The 24202-nt window shown below is 34.8% G+C and overlaps 1 protein-coding gene across 14 annotated transcripts in view; it reads right to left on the bottom strand.

The window, feature by feature from the left end:
• PPFIA2 (PTPRF interacting protein alpha 2) overlaps positions 1-24202 on the bottom strand; it is a 296348-nt gene that overhangs the window by 92144 nt on the left and 180002 nt on the right. For 12 of the 14 annotated variants that reach the window (XM_042017661.1, XM_042017648.1, XM_042017649.1 and 9 more), the window contains 2 exons: positions 17511-17675; positions 7806-7880 (listed from right to left, as the gene is read on the bottom strand). In XM_042017661.1, the coding sequence (XP_041873595.1) occupies positions 7806-7880; positions 17511-17675 (240 nt within the window). The remainder of the gene's footprint in view (positions 1-7805; positions 7881-17510; positions 17676-24202) is intronic. The other 2 variants (XM_042017651.1, XM_042017660.1) reach the window with 1 other exon arrangement.

Below are 24202 nucleotides of genomic sequence, written 5' to 3'. Positions count from 1 at the left end.
GTTACGGTATTTTTTTTCTAACAAAATGGCATCCTGGTCCTTTACCGGAGGTCTGTTGGGAGCATTGTAGTGTGGTAATAATCATAGCAAAAATGTGCAATAGAAGCACTTCAATATGGAAGTGAAGACGGAATATATTGCTACTAAATAAATGACTATATATTTATATTTCTGCAGCAATCTAAATTGCAGTTAAGGTTCATCCACAATTGTTAATGCATAGGAAAATACAATCTCCCCAAAGGCAAAAGTCTGAAGACTTAGGCCACAGGTATTAAAAAAATGAGAATATAACATTTGAAGGGAAGAATAGTATAAGTGTTTGTAATAGAATTTGTAGCTCTATTTCTTATTTTTACACTACAGTAGTAGCACCTAATTTGTTTTCACAATGAGCAACTTATAAAATAAATGCTTTTAAAACACAGACCCACACAAGTGAAAGAATATACTGGATTAGGTATATACTCATTTTGATGAAGATGCTAATTTTATGGAAAGTTTGTGCTTCAAGGTCTAAAGGAAACTGGGAATTTTTAATCTCCAGTCATCATTTATTCAGTAAAACAAGGCATTAAATCACCCAAGTTTCTAATCATTGGGGACTAAGTTTTCATTAAATCAAATATTTCTGTCAGACATAAAAATGAAGTAGATTTGAAGAGATTTGCAAAAAAACATTTCAAATATTGATCTCACTGCTCTTTTAATGTATATTTAAACAATTGCATCATAGCTGCACAGCAGGTTTTGGGAGAAGAGTAAAGAATGTGAAAGTAGCAAGTCAGAGTTTGACATTGCTTTTTGCCTTTTGTCATGCTCCCTTAAGCATTATTTCAGTAAAATTAATTTTTTTCTTTTAATGCAAATAACAGCTTACAGAAGTTTAAGAGTAATTTGTGCATGTTCTTATTGGTACACAGCAATGTGTCATAGCAAAAAATGGAGAGACTGCAAACAATCTCAGGTTATTTTATGAATAAATTGAGCAGAACAAGACTCTACTCTTCAATGATAAACCTGTGACACTGGGATTTACTCTAGTCACAAATCCTTATATAACAAATCCCATAAAAATTTAACAAGTAAATAAAAAGAAGAACTAATTAGCCATGACACAAGGTTCTGAGAAAAAAATCAAAATTGCAGTGGAGATACTTAGCAGCCAGAATTTTTCATCTCAGTTCAAGAGTCTGAATCCTTCCCTAACAGAAGTAAAACTCTGAAGCAGCTGAATCCATTCATACTTGGGATCTTAGAATAGTTAGAAAATATGACCAGAAATAACAATTGTATTTATGACATAATATTCAAAAGAATATAAAAATACATAGAAAAAATATATACAAGCTAGCAACTATTCAATATCAAACATTTTATTAAAACTATTAATCAAACTGGCTTTGTTAAGGAATAAAAATCTTCATTCTTCAGCTACATTTTTCCTTAAGTGCTCCATGAACCCGTGAGCACAGACCATGAATCCTGTCTTACAAACTGGTGTCTTCTAAAGAACACATGGGAAGCATTCAACTTAGACAAAATGACAGTGTAAAATGAGAACATGACATCAGTATTTTAGGATTTATGACAGGTGATTGCATGCTAAATGGAGGAGAAAAAGAACACAGCATTTCAGGATGCCTTTTGAAAACACTCTAAGACATTTAGGCAGCAACACATTTCTGCTCTGCAAAACCATTTCAGTGAAGAAGACCAAAGCTGGTGAGCATATTTAATAGACATTTCTGCATTGCACACACTACACTGTGGTAAATACATAAATAGGCTTAAGTCACTATGATTTTTGTACAAAAATACTGTTATCTGCAAAATCATTATCTGCTTTGATGGTAGAAAATATATGTTTTTTAGTTGCCAAAGTATGAAGATTTTTCTCTGTGGTAGAAGATTATGGAAGTTGTACTAAGAAACCACTCTTGCAAATGCAGTAGTAATGTTCACCTCAAATATGTCAATATTTGTCAATAGAAATTATTGTTCTTCAGTTGCTATCTGGAAAATGTGTTGAATTTTAGACCTATTCTTCTCTGTATTTTAGTGAAACATGAAATTAGTGAAAAAAAGAGATGTGAATTCAAAATCAGTCCTGCTGCCCTGAATATCCACAAAGGATTTTAGTGGGTTTTTTTCCTCTGAGAACTCAGATTAGAATTAATTGAGGACAAAATGAAATAGTTATGGCAACTTAACTGACTATTTCTCGTGCTTAGTTCTTTTTCACTTTGTAAAAAAATTAGGCAATGAAGGATACGGTGCTGCTGTATTTTCAACCTCTTCAGTTGCCATGCTACACATACTAATTCCAATGTGCAGAGAAATAAATGAATGCTGTAAAGCATGTAGTATAAGAAATAACCATCAAAAAAAAAATCATCATTTTGCATCACTGCCACATTTAAAACTTAAGGGCAACAATAACTTTCTGCAGGGGTAACATTTAACTAGATGACTAAGGTTAAAGACAGAATAAAAAGCAATTATGTATAGCATCTAAAAATTACATTTGAAATCAAGATATTTTTAATTATGTGCAACTTTGCAGAAAAGATATATTTTGCTACATGTACACAGACATTTAAAATTAAAGTTCAGACCACAAAGAATATCTCTTTAGAGTCAGACCTCTGCAAATCTATAGCTTAAAAAGACATTTAAAAAAATTAACATGTAGGGGAGAGTTCAGAAAGCAGTAACTTGCAGTGGCATGATTCTGAGAAATTATGGTGAAAGGAGACACTATAGAGGAAGGGTGTTTCAGATTCTTTGCAAAAAAATGTATGTCTCAAGTCACCAGAAATAGATATAAGTCATCTGCCTGGCCTTCAGAAAAACAAAGTCCCTGAATTCCACCCAGTTTCATCCAAAGTTTGGATATCTATAATTTCTGAATTCTGGATTGATGAAATTTTGTGTAAATTATATGTTCAACAAATGCACATGCTATTTTTCCCAGCAAACCAGTCTTTTTACAAAACTTCTACTTCAAAAATCACTTTGAACTGTATTTACACAGCAAGCCTAAGGCCGACAAGAAACCCCTGTAAAAAAGATGCCTTAACCTAACTGTAAATGAAGAAGCTAGGCATACAAATATGCAACCATGGGTAAAAATGACATGCCACATTTAGCTAAGATTTCACTTTGAAATACATATATATATTAAATACTATAGAATATTTCATTAGCAGTTATGATACCACAGTCATGTCTGCAGCATCCCTCATGGTTAGAGTCAAAACTTTCCTCAGCTGTAACAGGTTTTACTACATTTTTTACTGTTTTCTTGACTTGCCCTGAATAGCAGAAGTTTGGCAATTAACATGGTATTTGGAAGTTCTTTGCCGAATAAGTGGATACATTTTCTGCTGTCTCTGGTATGGAACATAAGGAATCAGAAATTGCAAACCACCCTCTCTTTTCAGTGATGAGTGCTTTCATAAATGCTATAAAATTAACATTAGGGCACCGTAATGAATAAACTAACCCACTGTCAGGAAGAAACCCACTGCCTAAACAGGAGAACATAATGAGTTACATGAAACAGTGAGCTATGATCGAAAACTCCTGCAAGATCTCTGAGAGCTCCAGGAGTTAAATTTAGCCTCAAAGTCAAGTAAACCTCTGCAGAAGCAATTGTAACAAAAAGGCTTTAAAAGGAAGCTTGAGTGTTTTAAAATATAATCTATGTGTCAGAGATTATAGGCATTTGGAAACAGCATTGGCAATTGGAAGAAATGCTGAGGAAAAGCGTACGGTAGTACAGTGATATATGTAGTCAAACCAGTTGTTTCTCTAATTTAATATTCTACAGTCCCAATGTTTACCAGGTTCCTAAAGAGTATCTTTGAGGTAATAAATGTAAGTAAAGCTGTATTTTTCATGCCACAGTTTCTACTGTGGAAAGATGAGGAAAGATGGAAAAAACAGTGTATTAACCAGAAAGAAAATAGGGTTTTGGAATGCCACTTATCATATGATTCTTATTAACACAAAAAGATGTTGTAAGGGATCGATAATTATTTAAAATGAACAGGAGAAAATTTATGTGCAAATTAAACGCAGCCATTAAAAAAATAATGATTCCATTATGGTATTAACTATGTATAAAACATGATTTTACAAAAAAACCTTGGAAAAAACTTTAAAGGTTTTTTTGTTTTTTGGAACTATTTGTTGAAGGCTCTGGGAAACAGGGAAATCTGTTAATGGAAACTGCAATAGTTGCCATTTAACACTGCACATTGCTGCAGAAATGGATTTAAAAGTGTCACTAAAAGGGTCATGGTCTATAATCTATATGTTCTTGAACTGTGAAAGCTGCTAGCACTTGGGTTTCTGGGAATACATGGCATTAATGACTAACCTCAGCGTGTTGTTTGCATGTGTGTAGTTTAGCATACTTTTAACAAAGATTCACATTTGTAATGGTAATAAGAGTATTTCTAAAGCTGTGGAACAAAAGTCGTTATCTTGTCAGTATTTTCAACATTAAAGTTAAATCCCATTAAGATCATGAATCACAAAACTGAAGATAAACCCACATCCCACTTCTCTTGCCAATGAGACTCATCTCAAATTAGTATGTAAAAAGGAATCTAGTTAGCAGATTGTTGTTCAGCTTTGCAAATATTCATACACTCACTGAAAAACATCACATTTCCCTTGAAGAACACTATTATACCACTGAGCTTTGTTATTGGATGTCCCACTTGCATCTTGTCTAATTGCTAACTGCAAATTATAACCCTCAGCAATAAAATGATTTGAAGAGACCATGGGTTACATCGAAGAAGATGAGAACCAGCATAATTTTAAAAGCACCCAAGGGGTAAGCAAATGTAGCTATGTTTTACAGTAATTTTAATTAAAAACAAGAGGTAAATTTCTCAAAAAAATTGTTAACAGTATCTTCTATTCATCTTACCTACAACAGACATAATGAACAGGACATCTACCAGTTGTGAACTAGTAATGGTCTTGAGTGCAAGCAGAAATGAAAAAAAATGCAGGATGAACATGGAATTTTATTACTGTAGACAGTTACCTTGCCCTTGTCTGCACAAAAACTCACTAACAGCAATTCAGTTTGCTGCTATGTACAATGGCCCCTTCCAACAGTCACTAATCAGCTGCAGCAAAATAAAATATAGTCAAATAACCTTTTCCCCAGGAAAACATATATTTAAAGAATTTTTAATCCGCTCTTTAATAAAATATAAGCTTTAATAAAATATAAGCCCGTAAGATGGATACCCTTCTCTGTTATCCTTGTGTAACTACATGTAAACATTAGCTACACAAGCTGAGTTCCTCCAACAGGTCCAAATGTCCATCTGAATTGCTCTGGAGTTTAGAGTCAAGGTGTGTTTCTATTGCCTATCCAATATTAAGTGCTTTTTAAGACTGTGTTAGCACCTAGAGCTGAAATCAGCTCTGCCATTTACAGATGATTTCACTCCCTTTGTTATGTCTGTAATATGCCACAAAGCCTGTTAAATGAGAGTTTAGTTACCACCTAATGGTGGAAAGCTACAGTTGTTCTCTCCCAATTTTTTTTATTTTACTTTTTTATTTTTATTTCCAATAAATTTCTGCAGTTTCTCACTGTTGCTGTGTCAGAGCCACAGCCACAAGCTTTCAGAGAGAGGTAATATCTTAACATATACATTTCTACTGCTTTTTATCTGATACTTGTCATATACCGAAACATAATTAGTTAAATCAGGGAACCAATTTACAGTTATCAGTTTATGTTTAGATATAGTCCTGAATATAGTACACTCTTAGAATGAGAAAATGGATATTAAAGAAAATATTAATTTTCCTGGGAGAACAGACACTGAGACAGGAATACAGAAATTACTGAAAACCATCTATTCAATTCCCCTAGAAACTTAGCCCATTTATTTTCATATATAATAAAATAATTTTTTAAAGTGCTTTATTGCCTGTGTATTCACTGTGGAATTTAGCATAAAACTAGACTTAAATACTACAGTGTTCTAATTAATTTTGTCTTACTCAAATAACTAATTGTGTGAAAATTATCTGAACTCTTGCTCAAATGCATAACTGTTTGAAAATAATCCACTTGTTCTCTTCAACATCTCTTCCAATTTCACTCTTTTTTCATTATTATTTAAATTAATTTCAGCTTCAAAAGTCCCTCAAAGGAAACTGGAACAATATTCAGATTGTGTTATTGGTTATGTTATGCTTCATTGATTCAGTGTCCTTCTATATGTCTTTAGTGTCACGTAGACACAAACTTGGCATAATATTTCTAACGATTTGGGGCAAGAAAAGGTATGGAAGTCCTATTTCAATTTAATTTCATTGTGCATGCTTTTATTCCTTACTGTCAAAAAAAGTTTCACTAAATTTTTAAAATTCCAAATAGCAAGGCAATGCTCTAAAGACCTGATCCTATGCCCAGTGAAGTGAACTTAGATTTAATTGGATCATGAGCAGGAGGGACTGGAGGAGTGCGATGCATCTCATTGGTTTGACTGACCAAAAGGACTGCTTGCTATTTAACAAACACTAGTGCAAATAACAGACTACACAGCATAGTGTAACTAGATAATTTGAACACAACTTTTCTGGATCCTTCTGAAAGAAGAATCTTATTTTTGAGCAGATGAAGTGCATTTACTTCAGAGAACAAAGGGATGAATCAAAATAGCACATTAATAGGTTTATATTTTATCATACTTATAAAAAATGAAGTACTAATATCTCAATTGAAGATCCTGTTTTTAAGAAGTAACTTTAAGAAAGTACCTTTTCCAGTTTGAATTAGTAAAAAAATACTTTAGGAGTATTTTTCACATTCTACTTTACATTGTCACACATTATTCTGAATTATGGGTATTCTACTTTTCAAGAATTATTTGGTAGCATTTGAGATGGTCTGTGGCTTCTTTCAATTGCTGTTTTAAGCCTGAATAAAATGACATCAGAAAATGGCCATAACCCAAAATAGTTTTAATCCAACTTGCTTATCTGGCTTATTTTTAATTGTGTTAAAAGCACACGTCAGGTGGATTCAGAACATGATGGGAATAGTAAAGTGACTAGAAGACTTCATTTTTTAAAGTTTGTGGCCTCAAAATCACCTTTCCAGGGTGCAGAATTCCTTTCTATATGTGTGTAGTGTACAGCTGTTTGTTCAATACAACAACATGTTTTGCTGTTCACCCTTTCAAACAAAAGAGAACAGTCTGCAAAGAGGGAAAAATCTCCTGTCCAAGTTCACAATAGTTACATGGCACCACAGTACACCATGATACACTGCAGTTATAAGGGAAGAGACAAACCTACATTTCATGGTCATCCATAATCCTTCCTTCATCAATGTTAACATTTATATAATGAGTATATATACGTGTGTGTGTGTTTTACTTATAGTAAAAAGGAAATTCAGGTTACTGAATTGTTTATAGTATCTGACATATTTGTTGGTTCACTCCTTTTGCAAGACCAGTAAGAAATGTGGGAATCTGTCATTAGCTCTTGGATTTTAGCTTGCTCACAAGGGAAGAGAAGAAGGGAATAAAGAACTAAACAGAAGGTTGTATTAATCTTACAACCACCTTAAACAAACCTCACTGAGAAGCTTACTCAGAATGTAATTTTTTCTTTGGTTTTGTTTTGTTTTGTTTGTTTGTTTGTTTTATTGGGGTTTTTTTCTGACAGTTTTGAGGAAAGTGACAGGGAACACATGGGACAGAGTATTAGAGAGATTTAACCTCAAAAGGGGAGAAAGTGTTTTATGTTACCTCCTGGTTAGCAGCAGCTAGTTCTTCTTCCAGTGCAGAGACTCTTTCTAAAGAAACCCTCAGTCGTTCCCTTACCTAGAAGAAAAATCAAAATATGTGCAGTAACGTAATTTCTATTAGTCTTTAAAGATTATATAATCTGCCATATGCTCTACTGTATGCCCTGCCACTCCATTTGCAGGCATGTGTGTTGAACCCTTTCATGAGACATACTGTGTAGTAAACATTTAAACCTAACTACAGGAAATCTTAACCCATTAAAAGAGGTGTCAAACTTTAAATGCCACACTGCTGTTCCACAGTCTGCCTCTAATTTTATAGAATACACAGCAAACGAAAATATTTAAGACCACATTTGGCATAAAAATAAAACTTTCAGAAACATCTTTTACAAAGGATAAGGAAAAAAACATTTGCAGATGTTTTAAGTTCACTCCGTGGAAGATAACTAAACTGTTTATAGTAACTGAATGCAATAAATTCATTGAAAAATAACTTTCAGCATTGCCTTCAGGCACATATACTAGAGATTTTTATATCATCATGCATTTGTTTCAGTTTTGCAAAAAGTCATAAACAATGTAGACTCTCGTAAGTGGAAAGTTCCTCTGTGTTTGCACCATTTTCATCAATAACCTCTTCTGTTCTAAGGACCATTATGATCTCAATTATTATTACTACTAGTATTTTAATTGTCGCTAAATATTGATCATTAATAGTTAATACTAGCTTAATATTAAATATGTCTGAAGACATATTCGTAGCTGATTTGAGTGCTCTGCCTCATTGTCAGCTCATGTAGCTCATGTAACCTAAGCTGGCAATGCAGTTACAGTCTCCCAGTACAATCAAAGGCAAATCAGACCTGAAGTGACCTCCAGTGCGGTGTGTGACTCTCTCTCCTGACTGTTCGGGGACCCTCTGAAGCTACATAACTTCACTAGGCACCTCACAAGAAACAACTTTATAACCTGGCTAATCAATCAACACTTAAGGTGTACTTCTTTTCATGATCCAGCTACACCACAGCAATGCTGCTCCAGCTGCTGATCCATGGATGTTTAAGGCTATTAGCAATGTTTGTAGGGTAAGGTAGCATACTCTATTAGACCAAGGGATGTAGCTGGAAAACAAAGCAAAACAAAATCAGTCTTTCATGCACAAAGCAACATAACATGTTTTCATTGCTTTCACATCCTTGACAAATACAGGAGATCCCTAAAACGGTTTTATATGTCTTAACACTTTAGTATTTTTTCTGGTGACAGCTCTTAGTCTAATAAATAATACATTTCCTTACATACTTCATTTTCCTTTACTACTGATAGAAGTGAGATTTTGCTAACAGATTCACTATATCCCAAGAATGAATTAGATTTTAGTAGATGAAAATTATTTAGCAAAACTAAAACATAGCATATTCACTTGACTTTAAAAGTGACTAAATTTAAAGATGAAATACATATTCAGGAAATGAACACTTAAAACTATTCAGCCTTTTTAACAAATGCAACTACTGCATAGTTTCTTATGCAGTACTTTGAGGCTTTTGTTCCTTTTTACATACTTTATTAAACACAACCAGTGAGGGGCATAGAGAAGCCCGATTTCAACCTCTCTAATCACTATGGGAGCTGGTAGAGAGAAACTTCTTACGGAAAATATCAGATTAGATTAAAAAAACGCGGAAAAATTACAATCATGTTTCTGGCTTCAATCTCTTTGGCTGTAAGCGCTGCTTTGGGACAGGATGACTGAGAGAAAATTCACAAGCAGGCAGTTGTAAAAAGTCAAAATGAAATACAATGAGTTGGCAACTTGAAATTTTTTCTGAAACATCTATGTATTCAAGCCCAAGTGTTTTATAAAGGAGCATGTATTTTAAAAAATACGTTATAATATGTCTAACACTGACACTCACTTTGAAGGGTGTTAGAATTTGCAAACCAACTAGGCCACATTACTGAGGATGTCACAGCTCTAAGAGAAGCTGGAACAAGAAGAATGATCCTTAAACTTTACACACTCTGGCACTGTAGAACTGAATCCTAGTGGGTTTTATACAGCCATTTTAGAGCTTGAAAACAACACTCCCTGTAAACAACAGACAGCTCCAGAGACACAATTTTTATATGGCACTTCAGCAAAACTAGGTAGAGAATTAACGTTTCTATTCTGACTATCAAGCTGTTATATTCAAATACATTTATTTTCATTCTTGGCCTATTGTCAGTGACAACATTGAACAGTACCAGTGTAACACCGAGCAACAGTTGGAAGCTGTTTCCTTTGTCCTGCCTTGCCTTACCTTACCTCACCTCCCTTCCACGTACACAGTTAATACACTGCCTTTTTTTATAATGACTTAACCAAAATTGCAGTCTGATGGCTCTTATTTGTTCTCTGAATCTAGCAGTTGCTAAAGGAACTGAAACCAACTCTGCCTTGGCACAGAAAATATATTTTTTCCTTTCATCTGACCAGTGAACAACAAATTCAGATTCGCATTTGCCACAGTGACATTGGAAATGTTGCAACTAATTCTTCATTTTCAAACATAAATAACAGCTATTAAAATTGAGAGAAATCTTTGATTCTATTAGAAAAAAAATAAAGAATTACATCCGCACTCCAATCAGAAGGAGAAATCTGTTCTGCTTTACAATCCAGAAGCACTAACTTTATTTCTCATTTTACATTTCTTTCTCAGTCATACACAAATGTATTGCAAAGGATTTTTTATTGGATTCCCTCTTCAAATTTATGTTTAGAGCAAAAAAATTCCAAATAGAACCATCTTCATTCTGAAAGATGTGGGAAAGAGTATTATTCCAGATCATTATCTTGTTAAAGAAAAAGGAACTGGAATAAATGCCAACTATTTTTATCCGACAATTTTTTTTTTTTTTTAATATGATGAATACAAATTCATGATTAGTATATTATACTGTTTTCTATTTTCTGGAAGTGACAGCAAGTGAGTAACTATAGTTCATAAGAATTATCTTAGTGAGATCATGTGTATCACTTCAGAAGTTACACTGCTTAAATTTCATATGATTCTTCAATGTATTTGTATTTTCTTGGGCACATGATAGAGCTTTACTAAAAAAAGGTTTCACTAAGTAAGACTAATCAGATGTCAACTGATCTAACAGAAATGCTATCATAAGCATTTTTAAAGGACAAATACCTGGAGAATAGAAGGCTCTGGGGAGAACTTCCAGTTTCTAAAAGGGCTTACAAGAGAGCTGAAGAGGAACTTTTTACAAGGGCAGGTAGTGACAGAACAAGGTGCAATGGATTCAAACTGAAAGAGGACAGATTTAGATTAGATATTGGGAAGAAATTATTTACTGTGAAGGTGGTGAGATACTGGAAGAGGTTGCCCAGATAAGCTGTGAATGCCCCATCCCTGGAAGTGCTCAAGGCCAGTTTGGATGGGGCCTAGAGCAACATGGTCCAGTGAATGGTGTCCCTAACACGGCAGTGAGTTCAAACTAGGTGATTTTTAATTATTTCTTTCAGTCAAAGCGGTTTTGTGATTTTATGATTGTAGTGTCACAGACACAGCAGAAAAGGGTTGCTCTCTCCATGCTAGAGGGTGTATCCAACATATGCCCAGATGACTGGGTATTCTTCTGGCTTTTAAATGCAACCACATTATCTTTAAATGTAACATAGTCAATGTCATGTTAGCACTGCTGTCAGTGCAAAATATCACCCATCTTTCTCTGTCTCCTAGCAACAGCTTCCCACTTTTTTGCTTGCTGTCAAATTTTTTCTTCATTCTCTTCAGATCTGCAGCCCATAAAGAGCTTTTAAAAAAAACACTTGCACACTAGGATTTAATCACTTTTTTCCATGAGCGGTCTATTGAATAAAAGTTCTCCTTGTTACCTTTTAATAAATAAAAAGATAGTGACAACGATGACACGAATAGGCTAATTTTATTTGCAAGAATATTAAGTATACTTTTCTGCCATTAATTAATCTTAAGAGAACCAGTGGGGTTTTGATTGTTAGCTAAGACAGTAACATCCGGTAGCTGCTTTCCACTGGGAAGATCAACTGGACATTTTTCTCATAACACTGACCAAAAAACTGGGTTTGGAGAAGTTGCTTCAGTTTCTTCTTTCCAAATGCACATTTAAAATGTTGAACCCAAAATAGAAAAAATGTCTGCAGAACAACAAACATGTTTGGACAGATATTAGAAGTTAACTATAATTATAGAATGGCACGAGTAAGGTAATAATTTTTCTGTCTTTTGTTCTTCCTGAATTGCATATAGGGACAATGTACTTCCTGACCTACTCTATACTAAATGTCTATTCTAACCATGAAGCTAACATGAGGTTCTGTTTTTTATTCAGTTGTAATGATTTCTAGGATATATTGTCATCGCTTGCTCTTTTACAAACAATTCCATGTATATTCATATATAGTATCACAAAATATTTCATAGTGCTGTCTTACATTAGTTCCACAACTTTTCATTGCATGAAAAAAAACACAACAAAGAAAGATATCAGCTACTTAGCAGTGGTAAGAGAAGTATTTGAGAACTGTAGCATTAAGAAGGACAGGGTGAATAACTGAAGGGAGGTTTTCACTTTACAAATACTGCTGCAAATTTCAACTTTGTGCAATAGCAAAGGCTATAAGAAATGTTAAGTCAGAATTTCACATTGGTCCTACTCCCAATCACTCCTGAGTTCTAGTGTTTAAAACTTCACATTTTTTTTAACAATGCTTGTTGTTTGTGAGATATAACCTAACCTTATACTTAGGTATAACAGTTGCTGAATTTAACTTCTGATATGCTGAAAATGTAAAATTGCTAGCAGAACTGCCCATGTGCTTTTTTATTGTATTTCTGAAAATGTTAGAATAATTAGATATACAAAATTTTTTTGAAAATATGTATAGTTTCTGTCAAATTACATTTCTAAATAATAATAATGATAATAATAATAATAATAAAAAATATGGTTAGTGTGGTATCAATTTCATTTGCTGTGACACAGCTTATCCAAGAAGACATAATGAAATTTCTCTGAGGGACACATAAAATGGTGAATATTTCTAAACTAAATTCAGTCTTTGATTATCCTCATGTCCTAAAGTGAAAATTCTCCCAAAATACACTAAAACTGCAAAAATAATCTGTAAAGACTTTTGTTTGGCGCTGCTAAGATCTCATAAAAATAATGGGGTAAGACTAAAAGCATATTCTTACTCCTTCCTACTTACTAGGAGGTACCTACTGGGTTCAGCCAAACAGGACTGTCTCTCACACAGGAAGGTCATGACAAGCTTTCATTCTCCAGGGTTGGGGTATGGGGATAATGAGAGGGATGCTGAAGGAGCTGTCAGATACTGAAATAACTGCAATGATAGCCATGTTTTCTCAGAATAATGCAATCACAGCTGTGATCTCTCTGTGGTGATCTATCTTTTGGACAAAAGGTAAAAGCAAAGCCCAGGTTTCACGTAATATATAGAAAGCCAATAGGCTTTGAAAAAGGTTAAGGTATCATTCCAGATTCTTTCCATACTTAAGTAGGCATGCCTAGAAATGGACATATTTTATTTCTCACTTTCCAATCTGTTAGTAGGTTTCATTGCATTTTGTTATAGTAATGAGGATGGTTTTGTAGTTTTTGTACTGTGCATGTAGCAATCCTTTCATGATCAGTCAAGTTTTGTGGCAGAGCTTGTTACCCTTCAGGATGTTTTAGTGTAGGAAGTGAAAACATGAAAGAAAATTTGCATTTAGGAAGAATTTTAATATTTTCTTCATATTTTTGTTAGTTTAAAGGGCAAAAATTTTATGAAAATATTTTGTTATGCTTTTCCAAGAATGTAACAGCTACATTAATAGTTTCAGTGTCAAAATTTTTTTGTGAAGAAAAAAATTAAAGTTTTCATTATTCATTTGCAAAGAATCATGATACATTTCCAGTGCACTTTTGACAGTTTTTATTACTCTTTATCCATTAACCTACTTCAGCTTTGTGTGCATTTTCTGATTTATTTTGCTGTGACATCAGTGTATCATATATCATGGTTTTTGCCTCAGTTTTACTGTGAGGTTCTGCCTGCAGGCCTCCCTGAGCACAGCAGCAGAGTCTGTGTGAGTGAAGCATTACCCACAATACAGGAAGACAAGACATACATAAGCCAAAGACAGTAGATTGACTCCATGCAAGGATGCCAAGAGACTTGATCAGTTCATCATAGTTAAGGCCTTTTTCAACTTTGAAAGTAGTGGAAGTGAGGGAGATTCCTCATGAGTGGAAAACTCAAAAATGTTGTGTCCATCATCATGAAATAGAGGAGTTATCCTGGGAAGATCCAGGAAAGTACAAGCTGGCCAATGCAGGTAAGGTTATAGAGCAAATCTTCCAAGAAGCATTTTTGGGCGCATAAAAGGACAAGATGGTGACTGGGGAGAGCCAGTGTGGCTTTGTCAAAACCAAATGATATCTGGCCAACCTTACTGCCTTGCATGATGAGAGGACTGGCACCATGGATCAGAAGAGAACAGTGAATGTGTTTTACTTTGCCTTACTGAGGTTTTCTGCAAGATCTTACATTTATCCCTAGAGAAAATTGAGAGATAAGAATTGGTGAAATGGATTCCATAGTGCATAGAAAATTGACTGGACTGCAAGGTTCAGAGGTTTGTGATCAGTAACACAAAGTCCGTGTGGCATCCCATTGCCACAAAAGGCATAACCGTAGGGAATGAGGCAGGCTTTGGGAAGAGAAAGCAGTTTTACAGAAGAGACCGAATGGTGAAAAAGGCCAGCACACAGTTTGGCCAATGGGTTGGAGGAAATTATTATTTTCCTCCAGACTTTTGAGGCTGCATCTGGTTTCAGGCTTCCTGGTAGAAGAAAGATATCGGCAGATTTCAATGAAGGCCCACAAAGTTGGCCATGGGCTGGTCATAGCATATGAGACAGGCTGAGAGAGCTGGGTCTGGTCAAAGTGAAGAAGGAAAGGTTTGTGGGAGATCTCATTGCTGTCTACAACCAGCTAACCAGAAGCTGTGCAAGAAATAAAGCCAGCTTCTTCTTGCAGATGCAGAGTGGCAGGACAAGAGGGAACAGATACAACACTCAACAACAGAAACTCCAGATAGCTATTATGGGAAAAAATTACAGTGAGGGTGATGAAACACTGAAATATGTTTTCTGCCTAGAAATATTCAGAAGTAATGGGACAGGACCCTAAACAACCTGAAACAGTTGTCCATGCTTTGAGCAGGAGGTTGGGCCAGATGTCTCTGAGGAGGTCCAACCCACATTGTTCTACTAATCCCTCAATGCATTTTTACAGGTGGATTGATATCTTATTTCTGAAGGGTCTGAAACAAATCTAACTTACATAGTTTTTCTGTCACCATGCAGAATCTATGACTCACATGCCATAAAAAATTTTTAGCACATTTGGGCGCATGCAGCCTTTTTTACTTTCATTATTTTTAAATAAAAATCACCATAATGCTGACAATTTGTGAAGGCATTATATTATCAAGTATCTGGGTGATATATGCAATGTCTTTGATCCAATCCTTCCAGAGACACTGTAACAAAACCAGGTATTTTTATATAGGATATGTACTTGAAAATAATATGTGCTGGATTTATAACAAATTATTTTAAAATAATTTATTAAACTGCTTTATTGACTTATCTCAGAATGTTTTATAGTAAAATTATGATTTATTGCATCAATATAAAAAAGGTTCCACACATAGGGAAAGAGCATGTAGGAAAAAGTAATTTTGACCAATCAATTTTATAACTTGTTTTATAATGGAGCACATCTTCTGTTAACATGATTGCAGATGGTTGACTTTTCTACAGTGATAATTGTCATTACCACTGGGACAAGCATCAATTAGATGCATAAAATGTCTACCTGTGTCATTCCAAAATTTTTTAATGTGCTGAATACTGATTTTAACCAGTTACATTTAAAATAATGTAAAAATAGATTTTCAACAATGTAAATAAAAGTTTTCTATAATATAAGCCAAAATATTACATGTAGCTTCAATCTAATTCTGTACAATGATTTCCAAAATGGGATGTAAAATAAACCGCATAGTACCAAAACACTAAGTGTTCAAAAAGGAAGATATGTAAGAGGTACACAACTGTTGAATAATCAGAATCTATTTCAGGTTTAGTTCGTACTATTTCTCATACTTTTCCAACACAATGTCAAAAAGTATAAAAGCTGGAGAGTTCCCTACCCTAGTTTATCGATTTTTAAAGCTGGATGAAAGATGAAAGCTCAGACCATAAACCCCATCAATCCTCAAAAGATCCTTTTAATAATACAGGATTTTTAAAGTCTTAATGACATCCAAAAGCTTATTACAGTGGCTATAAGTCATTATATTTCCTTTTCTAGATTTTCTTTAAAGATGCTTTCATGATATCTGAGTAGAGCATATAACCCAAAAGATATACTTAAACACATAACAAGTTTTGATTTAGTCTAAGTTCCTTAAATTTATTTAACTTTGAACCTGATAGTTAACCCAGCATGACTCATAACCCACAGTGTCTCATCCCTTCATTACCAATGATATATATATTACTATATATCTACAGCTAACTCAGTTCCTTAAACATATTCAACATTCTGAGTATATTTCTGAGTTTAAAAAAGGTGAATTTATTACTGTGAGACCATTAAACTGGCTCTATACAATGCAGCTCATCTGTGCAGTCAATGGTTTCAGACGCTGTGCTGCACAATGTCATCCCTGCTTACCTAACCATCTCAAACAGAGAAGCAACTCAGCAGCAGCAATGAGCAAATCAGCCAAATCAGACCCCTTAAGGAACGAGGTTCTTTGCTCATGAGCCGTTTCTCACATGCTCCCTGCATATGTAGTTCTGAGGCACTTACTAATTCAGACACATCACCTTCTGGGCATATTGTTTCTAGACATGAACTAGATTCTGAATTCATGTATGCAATACTCAAGGTGATAATTGATAGTTGTACAAAGCTTGTTTCACATGAAATAGTCTTTCCAGCACAGGATACATGAGGAATGCAGTGGAAAGACCCTCTTAATTAGCATGACTTGATGCAGTTATTAGTGATTTTTACCTTGATTCTGCAGGCCCTTCATTACCTCTGATAATGAAGAACGTAATACTTATATTAGGTTAGGTTACTTGTAAAGGGAACATTGTCCTTATGTAGCAAAGGCTAAAAAGACCTCCGAAACGTAGATTTTCCTAAAAATATCTAAGAGCCAAGTTCCCTTATGTAGTCAGGAACATCTCATTCTGCCTCTCTGTTTGTTTTCAAAATTTGTGACGTACCTACATTTTCATGGCCATAACTTAAAAGCACATTTTACACCCAATAAATTCCACAGGGTCATCTTTATTTAGTGCTAAATAGGAGAAGCATGTCTGGTAGGGGTGAGATTTGCTTAATTTGAAAAGTCACTTCTATTGTCTACAAAAGATAGCTGAAGTGACCTCAAGTGCATTACAGCTATTGGCCAGACATTCTTACGGATTTCTCTGGATACCTGTAAATGCTCTAAGTGCAGGATTTATTCCAAGGAGTAAACAAACAATGCTGTTGTTCTGCTGCATCATAAAGCACAATTAAGCAAGTTAAAGAGTGTATTTAGTAAGCTTTTTTCTCATACTGTACCTTTTCATCCAAAGCCTTGTGGTGCTCAAACAGAGATTTCAGAGCTTTGAGGACCTCAACTTCACTGGAAACTCCTGAGGGAGACTGTGCTTGCCGTTTCACCACTGTCATCCTCAGGGACCTTTCGTGTCTTGAGACAAGGCACTCCAAATGCTCCAGTAACAGCTATTGGATTTGAAATAAAAAGTTATTAATTTCTGTGCACCTAAATGCCACAGAAATTCTAACTACAAAGTGGATGATAGCAAACAGCAATTTTCTTGGCAACCTCATTGTAGGAGAGATTGCTGGAAGGATTAACAATATTATTTCATGTTTCTAAATCAGATGGAATAAATGAAAAAATAGAAAATCTACTCATGATTTCACTTAAAACTCTGCTATGAAAAGCAAGAACAACAAATCACTAAGCATAGAATCACTAAATTTAGCTAAATTAATCACATATTTTTACAGTATTATTTGTAATGGTAGTTGATGAGCATTGACAACCAAGTAACCACCAAAGACAGTCTAAAGAATCATGCAAAAATATTAAATAGGTTTACAATTAATTCAGCCTAACTTTAACATATTTCAATTTCTCTTGAAACTAACTCAACAAAATACGTAAAAGTGAACAGTATATTTTACTAGATTTATAAGACTACGCATTAGAACTGTTACAGCTAATGGCGTTCGTCACTAGCACAAGCTTTGAAATGTTCATTGTCTCTTGTATTACAAACACAATGGAAATCAGAGAAGTCCATAAATATCTGTAAAATAGACTATAAATAACATACTGTAAAAACATAATATAATTAGTTTTCATTATTACTCTGAGGTTAAAGGAAAAATTAAAATGGTATGTTGATGTTTTATAGACAATTCCCCATTTGTCTATACATTCGTAGGGCTACCACTGCTGTTCTTAAAAGGCTGAACATTAAAGAGACTTGGTTAGCTGTAAGGTTAAATCAGGGTAGCTAAATTCATGAATCAGAATGCATGTTAAATGCATTGTAATTACAACAAACAATTATATCTAAGTCATTGAACTGGAAATCTGAAAGTTACTTGGATAATTGCTTATTATTTCTCCTTTGATGTGGTTCTTAATATAGCTACTATTTGTAAATATGTATATTTATCTGTAATCCACAAATATTCTCAGTCACATAATGGTTTTTATTCTTACATGAATTGATAGATATAGAAGAGCAAAAGCAGAGGGCAATTGCATTAGAGACATAGTATGTTGATATTATATTAAGTCAGGAATGATTATTGATCAGTGTCATCTTTGCATCAAACATGGTTCTCATGTTTAGGTTTGCACCTGGTTATTATGTTACAATAACTATATTCTTCACAAAAAGTAGTGAATGCATATGTGAACAATGTTAGTACAATGAGAGTTGTAACTACTCCCTGCAACTCAAGAAAGGAGGGTCTCCCTATAATTTCTGAATCCAAGTGGTGGCCTGTATTTATCAAAAGCAAATGAACAAGAAGCTTTCTTATCCTTGGAGGGCTGACAGCAGATATAGGTGGATTTTTAATTATTTGAAGCAGTCCAAAGTAGCACAAAAGTTTGAAGAGACCTCTTAATGATAGAGCCATCAAGCATTCAGTATGGGGCTGTGGGAAGTTTGCAAAGTAAATGAGAACGGAATATTTTCCAAATATTTACAGAGTATTTCTGTTCATAGTAGCTCTTAAATAAATAGTTAATTGCTATGATGAATAGAACTGAATTGCTGTTTTGGTCTAAATTCTTGTATCTTCATGGTTTTTCTAGGCCATCTAGTTTATCTGGGAAAGAGCTGGAGGAAAGCAAGTCAATAGCTGATTTCTAACTCTGCAACCTACTCTCTGCCCTGTCTCTTCAAAGAGTCTGTGAGGACATTTCCTTCTCTGTGCAGCCTGACTGTACCCCACTTCATAGCCCCGGGGTAGCCAGAATCTGACTCTAATCCGTATTGTGCACTTAGATTTTCCCACAGTCATTCCCATGTCCTGGATGATTCTATTAGAGCCTGGCTCATCCTGATCTGTTCTCTTTGTGCAGAAACTTTTCAATGCATCATAGCTACATCTGGATCAGTCTAAATCCAGCCAAAAAGCTACAGATTTCTGAAGAAATTGGGATAAAAGGGAAAACATTGATCCACAGTTGACTTTTAATATGGCCATTCCTTCCATAGGTCTGTAGTTGTCTAATGCTCAAACTGATAGCCACTAAAGAAGTCCAGAGTAATAAAACCTTGGCAAACTTTTTTTCAGCCTGACTCTGAGCAAATTTCTCATATTTGGTGTCCTACTACCCTAAATGACTTCTCTCCCAGACAAATGCTGTGATGACCAGGGACTTCTGAGCTCCTATATGCAAGTCATAGTTGGAAGGGCAAATGGGAAATTCTGGTTTAGGAGAGAAGAAAAGTGATGGTCACATGGAAGAATATTCATGAGAGAAAGAATTACACATAACCTACAGCAGAGAGATAAATAAGGAGCACACAAAAAACCCTTAACATGCATCCAGAACCTCATTTTGAACTGGTGCAGACAAACGATCCCAAAAGGGAATCAGAAGTCAGCACGGACAGAAGACAAGAAACTTGCAGGAGCAAAGGCAGAATGGGGACTGAAGAGAGTCATGAAGAGACACAACCAAGTTCAACAAGGTTTTCAAGTATAAGAGAGCAGAGTGGTGGGCACTCAGAATTTCTAATGGGGTGATTGTGGAGGAACAGTACAGCACTCAAGCTTTTTGCAGAGCTGCAGATAACATATTTAACTTTAGGTTGTTACTGCCATGTTAGAAACATGCATAATACTAAACCAAGGACAATGGTTTATATAATTGTGTTAATATACACAAAAGCTAAGTTTGCTTTTAGCTTAGAACTACCATTTCAGAGGAGAAAAAAACATATGCCAATGTCTGCATACATTTCATAGTTACTCAATAAATCGAGCGCCAAGTGCTGTGTTGCCTATTTTACTGTATACAGATATCCCAGCTAAGTGTCAAAAGACCCATGGAGAACTAAACCACTGCTTGTGGACATTTCATACATTTTCTTTCTGTTCTTTTTGACTCAAGCTGCTAGCAGTCACCCATTCTTCTGGAAAATACCTCTGAACACTGGAATTTTCCTTGCCGTCAGCTCTAGGAATGCCCAAGAAGGCATGTTAACATAGGTTTCTGGTTTGTAAGAATTTCTTATTTTTGCTTTTCAACAAAAATCATCTCTATTTCTTCACAAATTCTGTGAGCACTGCTAACAGCAAAACCATCTGAGCAAGGACTACTGTTAACCAGGTCTCTTAGGGCAATATTACTCCCAGTTCTCCTGAAAGGGAAAAAACCCCAGGGGTAGGACATTTGACTGTGACTGAGAACCTGATAGTAAATCCTTGCCCCTTGCTCTGATGAAATGTTAGAGTCACAGAATAATAGAATTTTTTAGGCTGGAAAAAACCTCTAAGATCATCAAGTCCAAACGCTAACCCAGCACTACCAAATTGTCCACTAAAAAAGTGCCCAAGTGCCACATCTACACATCTTTTAAACATCTCTAGGTATGGTAACTCCACGATTTCCCTGGGCAGCCTGTTCCAATGCTTGATAACCTTCTTAGTGAAGAAATTTTCCCTAATACTCAACCTAAACTTCCCCTGGTGTAACTTGAGGCTATTGCCTCTTGTCCTATCATTTGTGACCTGGGAGGAGGGGCTCACCCCCACCTAGCTACAGGTGTAGAGTGATAAGTTCTCCCCTGAACCTCCTTTTCTCCAGGATAAACACCCCCAGCTCCCTCAGCTGCTCCTTGTAAGACCTGTGCTTCAGACCTTTCACCATTTTTGTTGCTCTACGTTGGACATGTAACAATAGCTGCTGTTTTATTCAACTTTTCCCCAATTAAAATTATATTTTAAAAAGGGATAATAGATCTTCCCTGCTTCTCTGGGAACAGCAAATGTCAACAACACTGACAGAATTATGAAGTGTCTCAGGGCTACAATGACAGGGGAAGGGAATATAAACATAAAAAATTGACATTGACAATGATGGTGTTTCCAACAAACGTTTAACATCTGAAGGAAATCACAATAACTTGTGGGCATGCTGAAGACTTTCCTCCCCAAATATAGTTCAAGAATTAATATTGCAAATAGTTGTGAGAACATCACAAGATTTTATTATGAAATAACATTGTAACAATGCTGGTAATTAATTTAAACTACAAAAATGTTAGAAACAGGTTTAGGGAATTTCAGTAAGCTGCAATTAAACTCTGGCATTAATAGTGATCATGGGCTGCTGAGCATTTTCTGCTCCCTCACACTGTGTCAAGCTGTTACAGTTGTCAAGCACTCAGAGGGACAGGCATCTTGCAGAGAAAAGAAGATGAAGATCAACAGCAGCAGGTAGGACAGAATCACCCACGCATCATTGCTATGCTTTTCCTACTGGAAAGCATAAGTTTGACAATGAATGATGAAATAATCTGACAAGGGAGTTTTATGCTGGGCAAATTTTAGGATGCTCAAGATGCCATGCTGATAATTGTATCTTATGTAAATAAGATTGTTTCTGGAGCTCTGGACGTTTTATAAGCATAAAAAAAGTATAAAAATAATTATTTAAAGACTGAAAAGTGCTCTGGTGCATATTTTTTGAATTAATGTAGCACCTTTAAAGTGCTAATTATAACTAAATGAAAAAGAAGAGAGAAAATTTTTAGAATATACCCAGCTTCCCGTATTTCACAAATCACTTACAAAACACTAGTGGAAGAGATTGATTTCTTTGAAATGGAAATGCATAGTTAGATTTAATGGTATAAACTACATCAGTGTAGGTTATCACCTATTCTGTTATACTACACCATCGTGACTACATGGACACTGATTTACATATAGAAAATTAAAGAAGTTAAAACATTCATTTTTAGGAATGATGGCTCAATAAGTTGAAATTAGTGTGACTCAATAGAGTTTGCTATTACAGGACCTCGATTTTAATCAGTATAAAATATTTTAACTTACATTATTTTCAAAAAACTTGTTTGTAAAGAAAGTTCACAGCAGGATAACAAATGGAGAAATTAAAGAATCAGCAGATGGTGATGGAGAGAAAAGGAGATCAATAAATAATGAATACAGGGAAAAAAACATAAAAGGCTTTTAGTAAAATGAGACAGCCTTAAGGTATTCCTTAGAGGAATGGGGTAACCCACTAAAAAGACAATTCTCTTTTGAGGTCCAGCTTAGAATTTGTCACCAACACAGGAAAAACTGAATTTTCTTTCAGTCTGTATTTAGAACTCACATTGTTCAGTGAACTTCCATCTCTGGTGTGAGCAGAGAACACAAGTAAAATAAGCAGACATGGGGTTGAAGACTATCTCTAAAATCAGTTACAAAATCAGTGATTTTCTTTGTCGTTGTTCCACAGTGATGGAAACCACTTTTCACCTGTGGTCAGCTGATGTGACCTCCAACAGCTACACTGGTAAATTAACAGTGAAAATCTTTCTCTGGAAAAGCAAAGTTACAGCCCAACTACTGCAGTATGTCCATGTCTGTCCTTCTGTACAGAAACCAAAATGCAAGCAGCCTAAAACCTTAATGAAATCACACATATGGGAAACAAAGGTATGAAAGAAAATGAAATGATTGGGATAATGATGCAAAGTAATAGGAAGGGGTTTTATAAGAATAATGAATACAAATATAATAACTATTAGACTACACAGATTACCTGAAAACACAGGTATTAAATAACTATATATTACATTTACTATCTGTTGTCACACTACTTACTGACAGGAGCTCTTTTTCTTGAAAGAAGAGACACATGAATCTACAAGATAGTTAATAATATTGAGGCAATTATATGTTTTTCCATTTGCAGAACTTTAGGAGACAGATATATTTATTTTCATGTGTATAGGGTTTTTTGACTGTAAGAACTCTTCATGTTTAAAAAAAAAATAGAGTACCTGATTCATTTCAGCACCTATTAAGTGGATTTAATTAAAAGGTCCTATGAGAAAATGAGCTAAAGTAGGTAAAACCTTGCTTTAAAATATATTCTCAGAGTTTCCCAACAGAGTAGAAGGGAATTTAAATCATAGAATACAGGGTTAAGTTCTGATCTATAGGTATTATGAGACTGCAGTGGATAATTGAAGATGTTTCATAAACCATTCCATAAGGAATTGAGACAGAAAGATATGAATAAAATTAGATACAAGTCAGCCTTGTTCACTTTAATAAGTGCTTTATCTCCTAAGGCATGAAGCAAAAGAGAGTTGATGACACTGGTACTGCTGTTTCATTTGTGAACACAGGTTTAATTTTTTTGTTTCTAAACTGTTAGAACTAGAATATTTCAGACCAATTTAAGTAAAAAAAAAATATTCTATATTCAAAAAGCATATATATGGGTCCGGTCCTTTTTTGTTGTTGTAGGGAAAAATCCACAATCAGATTAATCCACATCAGTATTGTAACATTTTTTCACCTACCAAACCAACCCCCACATTTTCTCATAATAATATCCTGATCTAATAAGTTAAACCTATGGAGTTTTTCCACTTTTAAGGAATACAGACTGAGACAAAAAAAATCTTTCCATTTTAATTTAAACAGCCAAGGTAGTGTGATTTTATAATTTCCATTAAATAATATGCTAG

The sequence above is a fragment of the Corvus kubaryi genome, unplaced genomic scaffold, assembly GCF_017639235.1.
Source record: "Corvus kubaryi isolate FWS band 111438036 unplaced genomic scaffold, C.kubaryi_AGA036_p1.0 137, whole genome shotgun sequence".
Classification (NCBI taxonomy): domain Eukaryota; kingdom Metazoa; phylum Chordata; class Aves; order Passeriformes; family Corvidae; genus Corvus; species Corvus kubaryi.
Note: the sequence above shows the minus strand (reverse complement) of the source record. Positions and strands in the feature narration are given on the sequence as shown.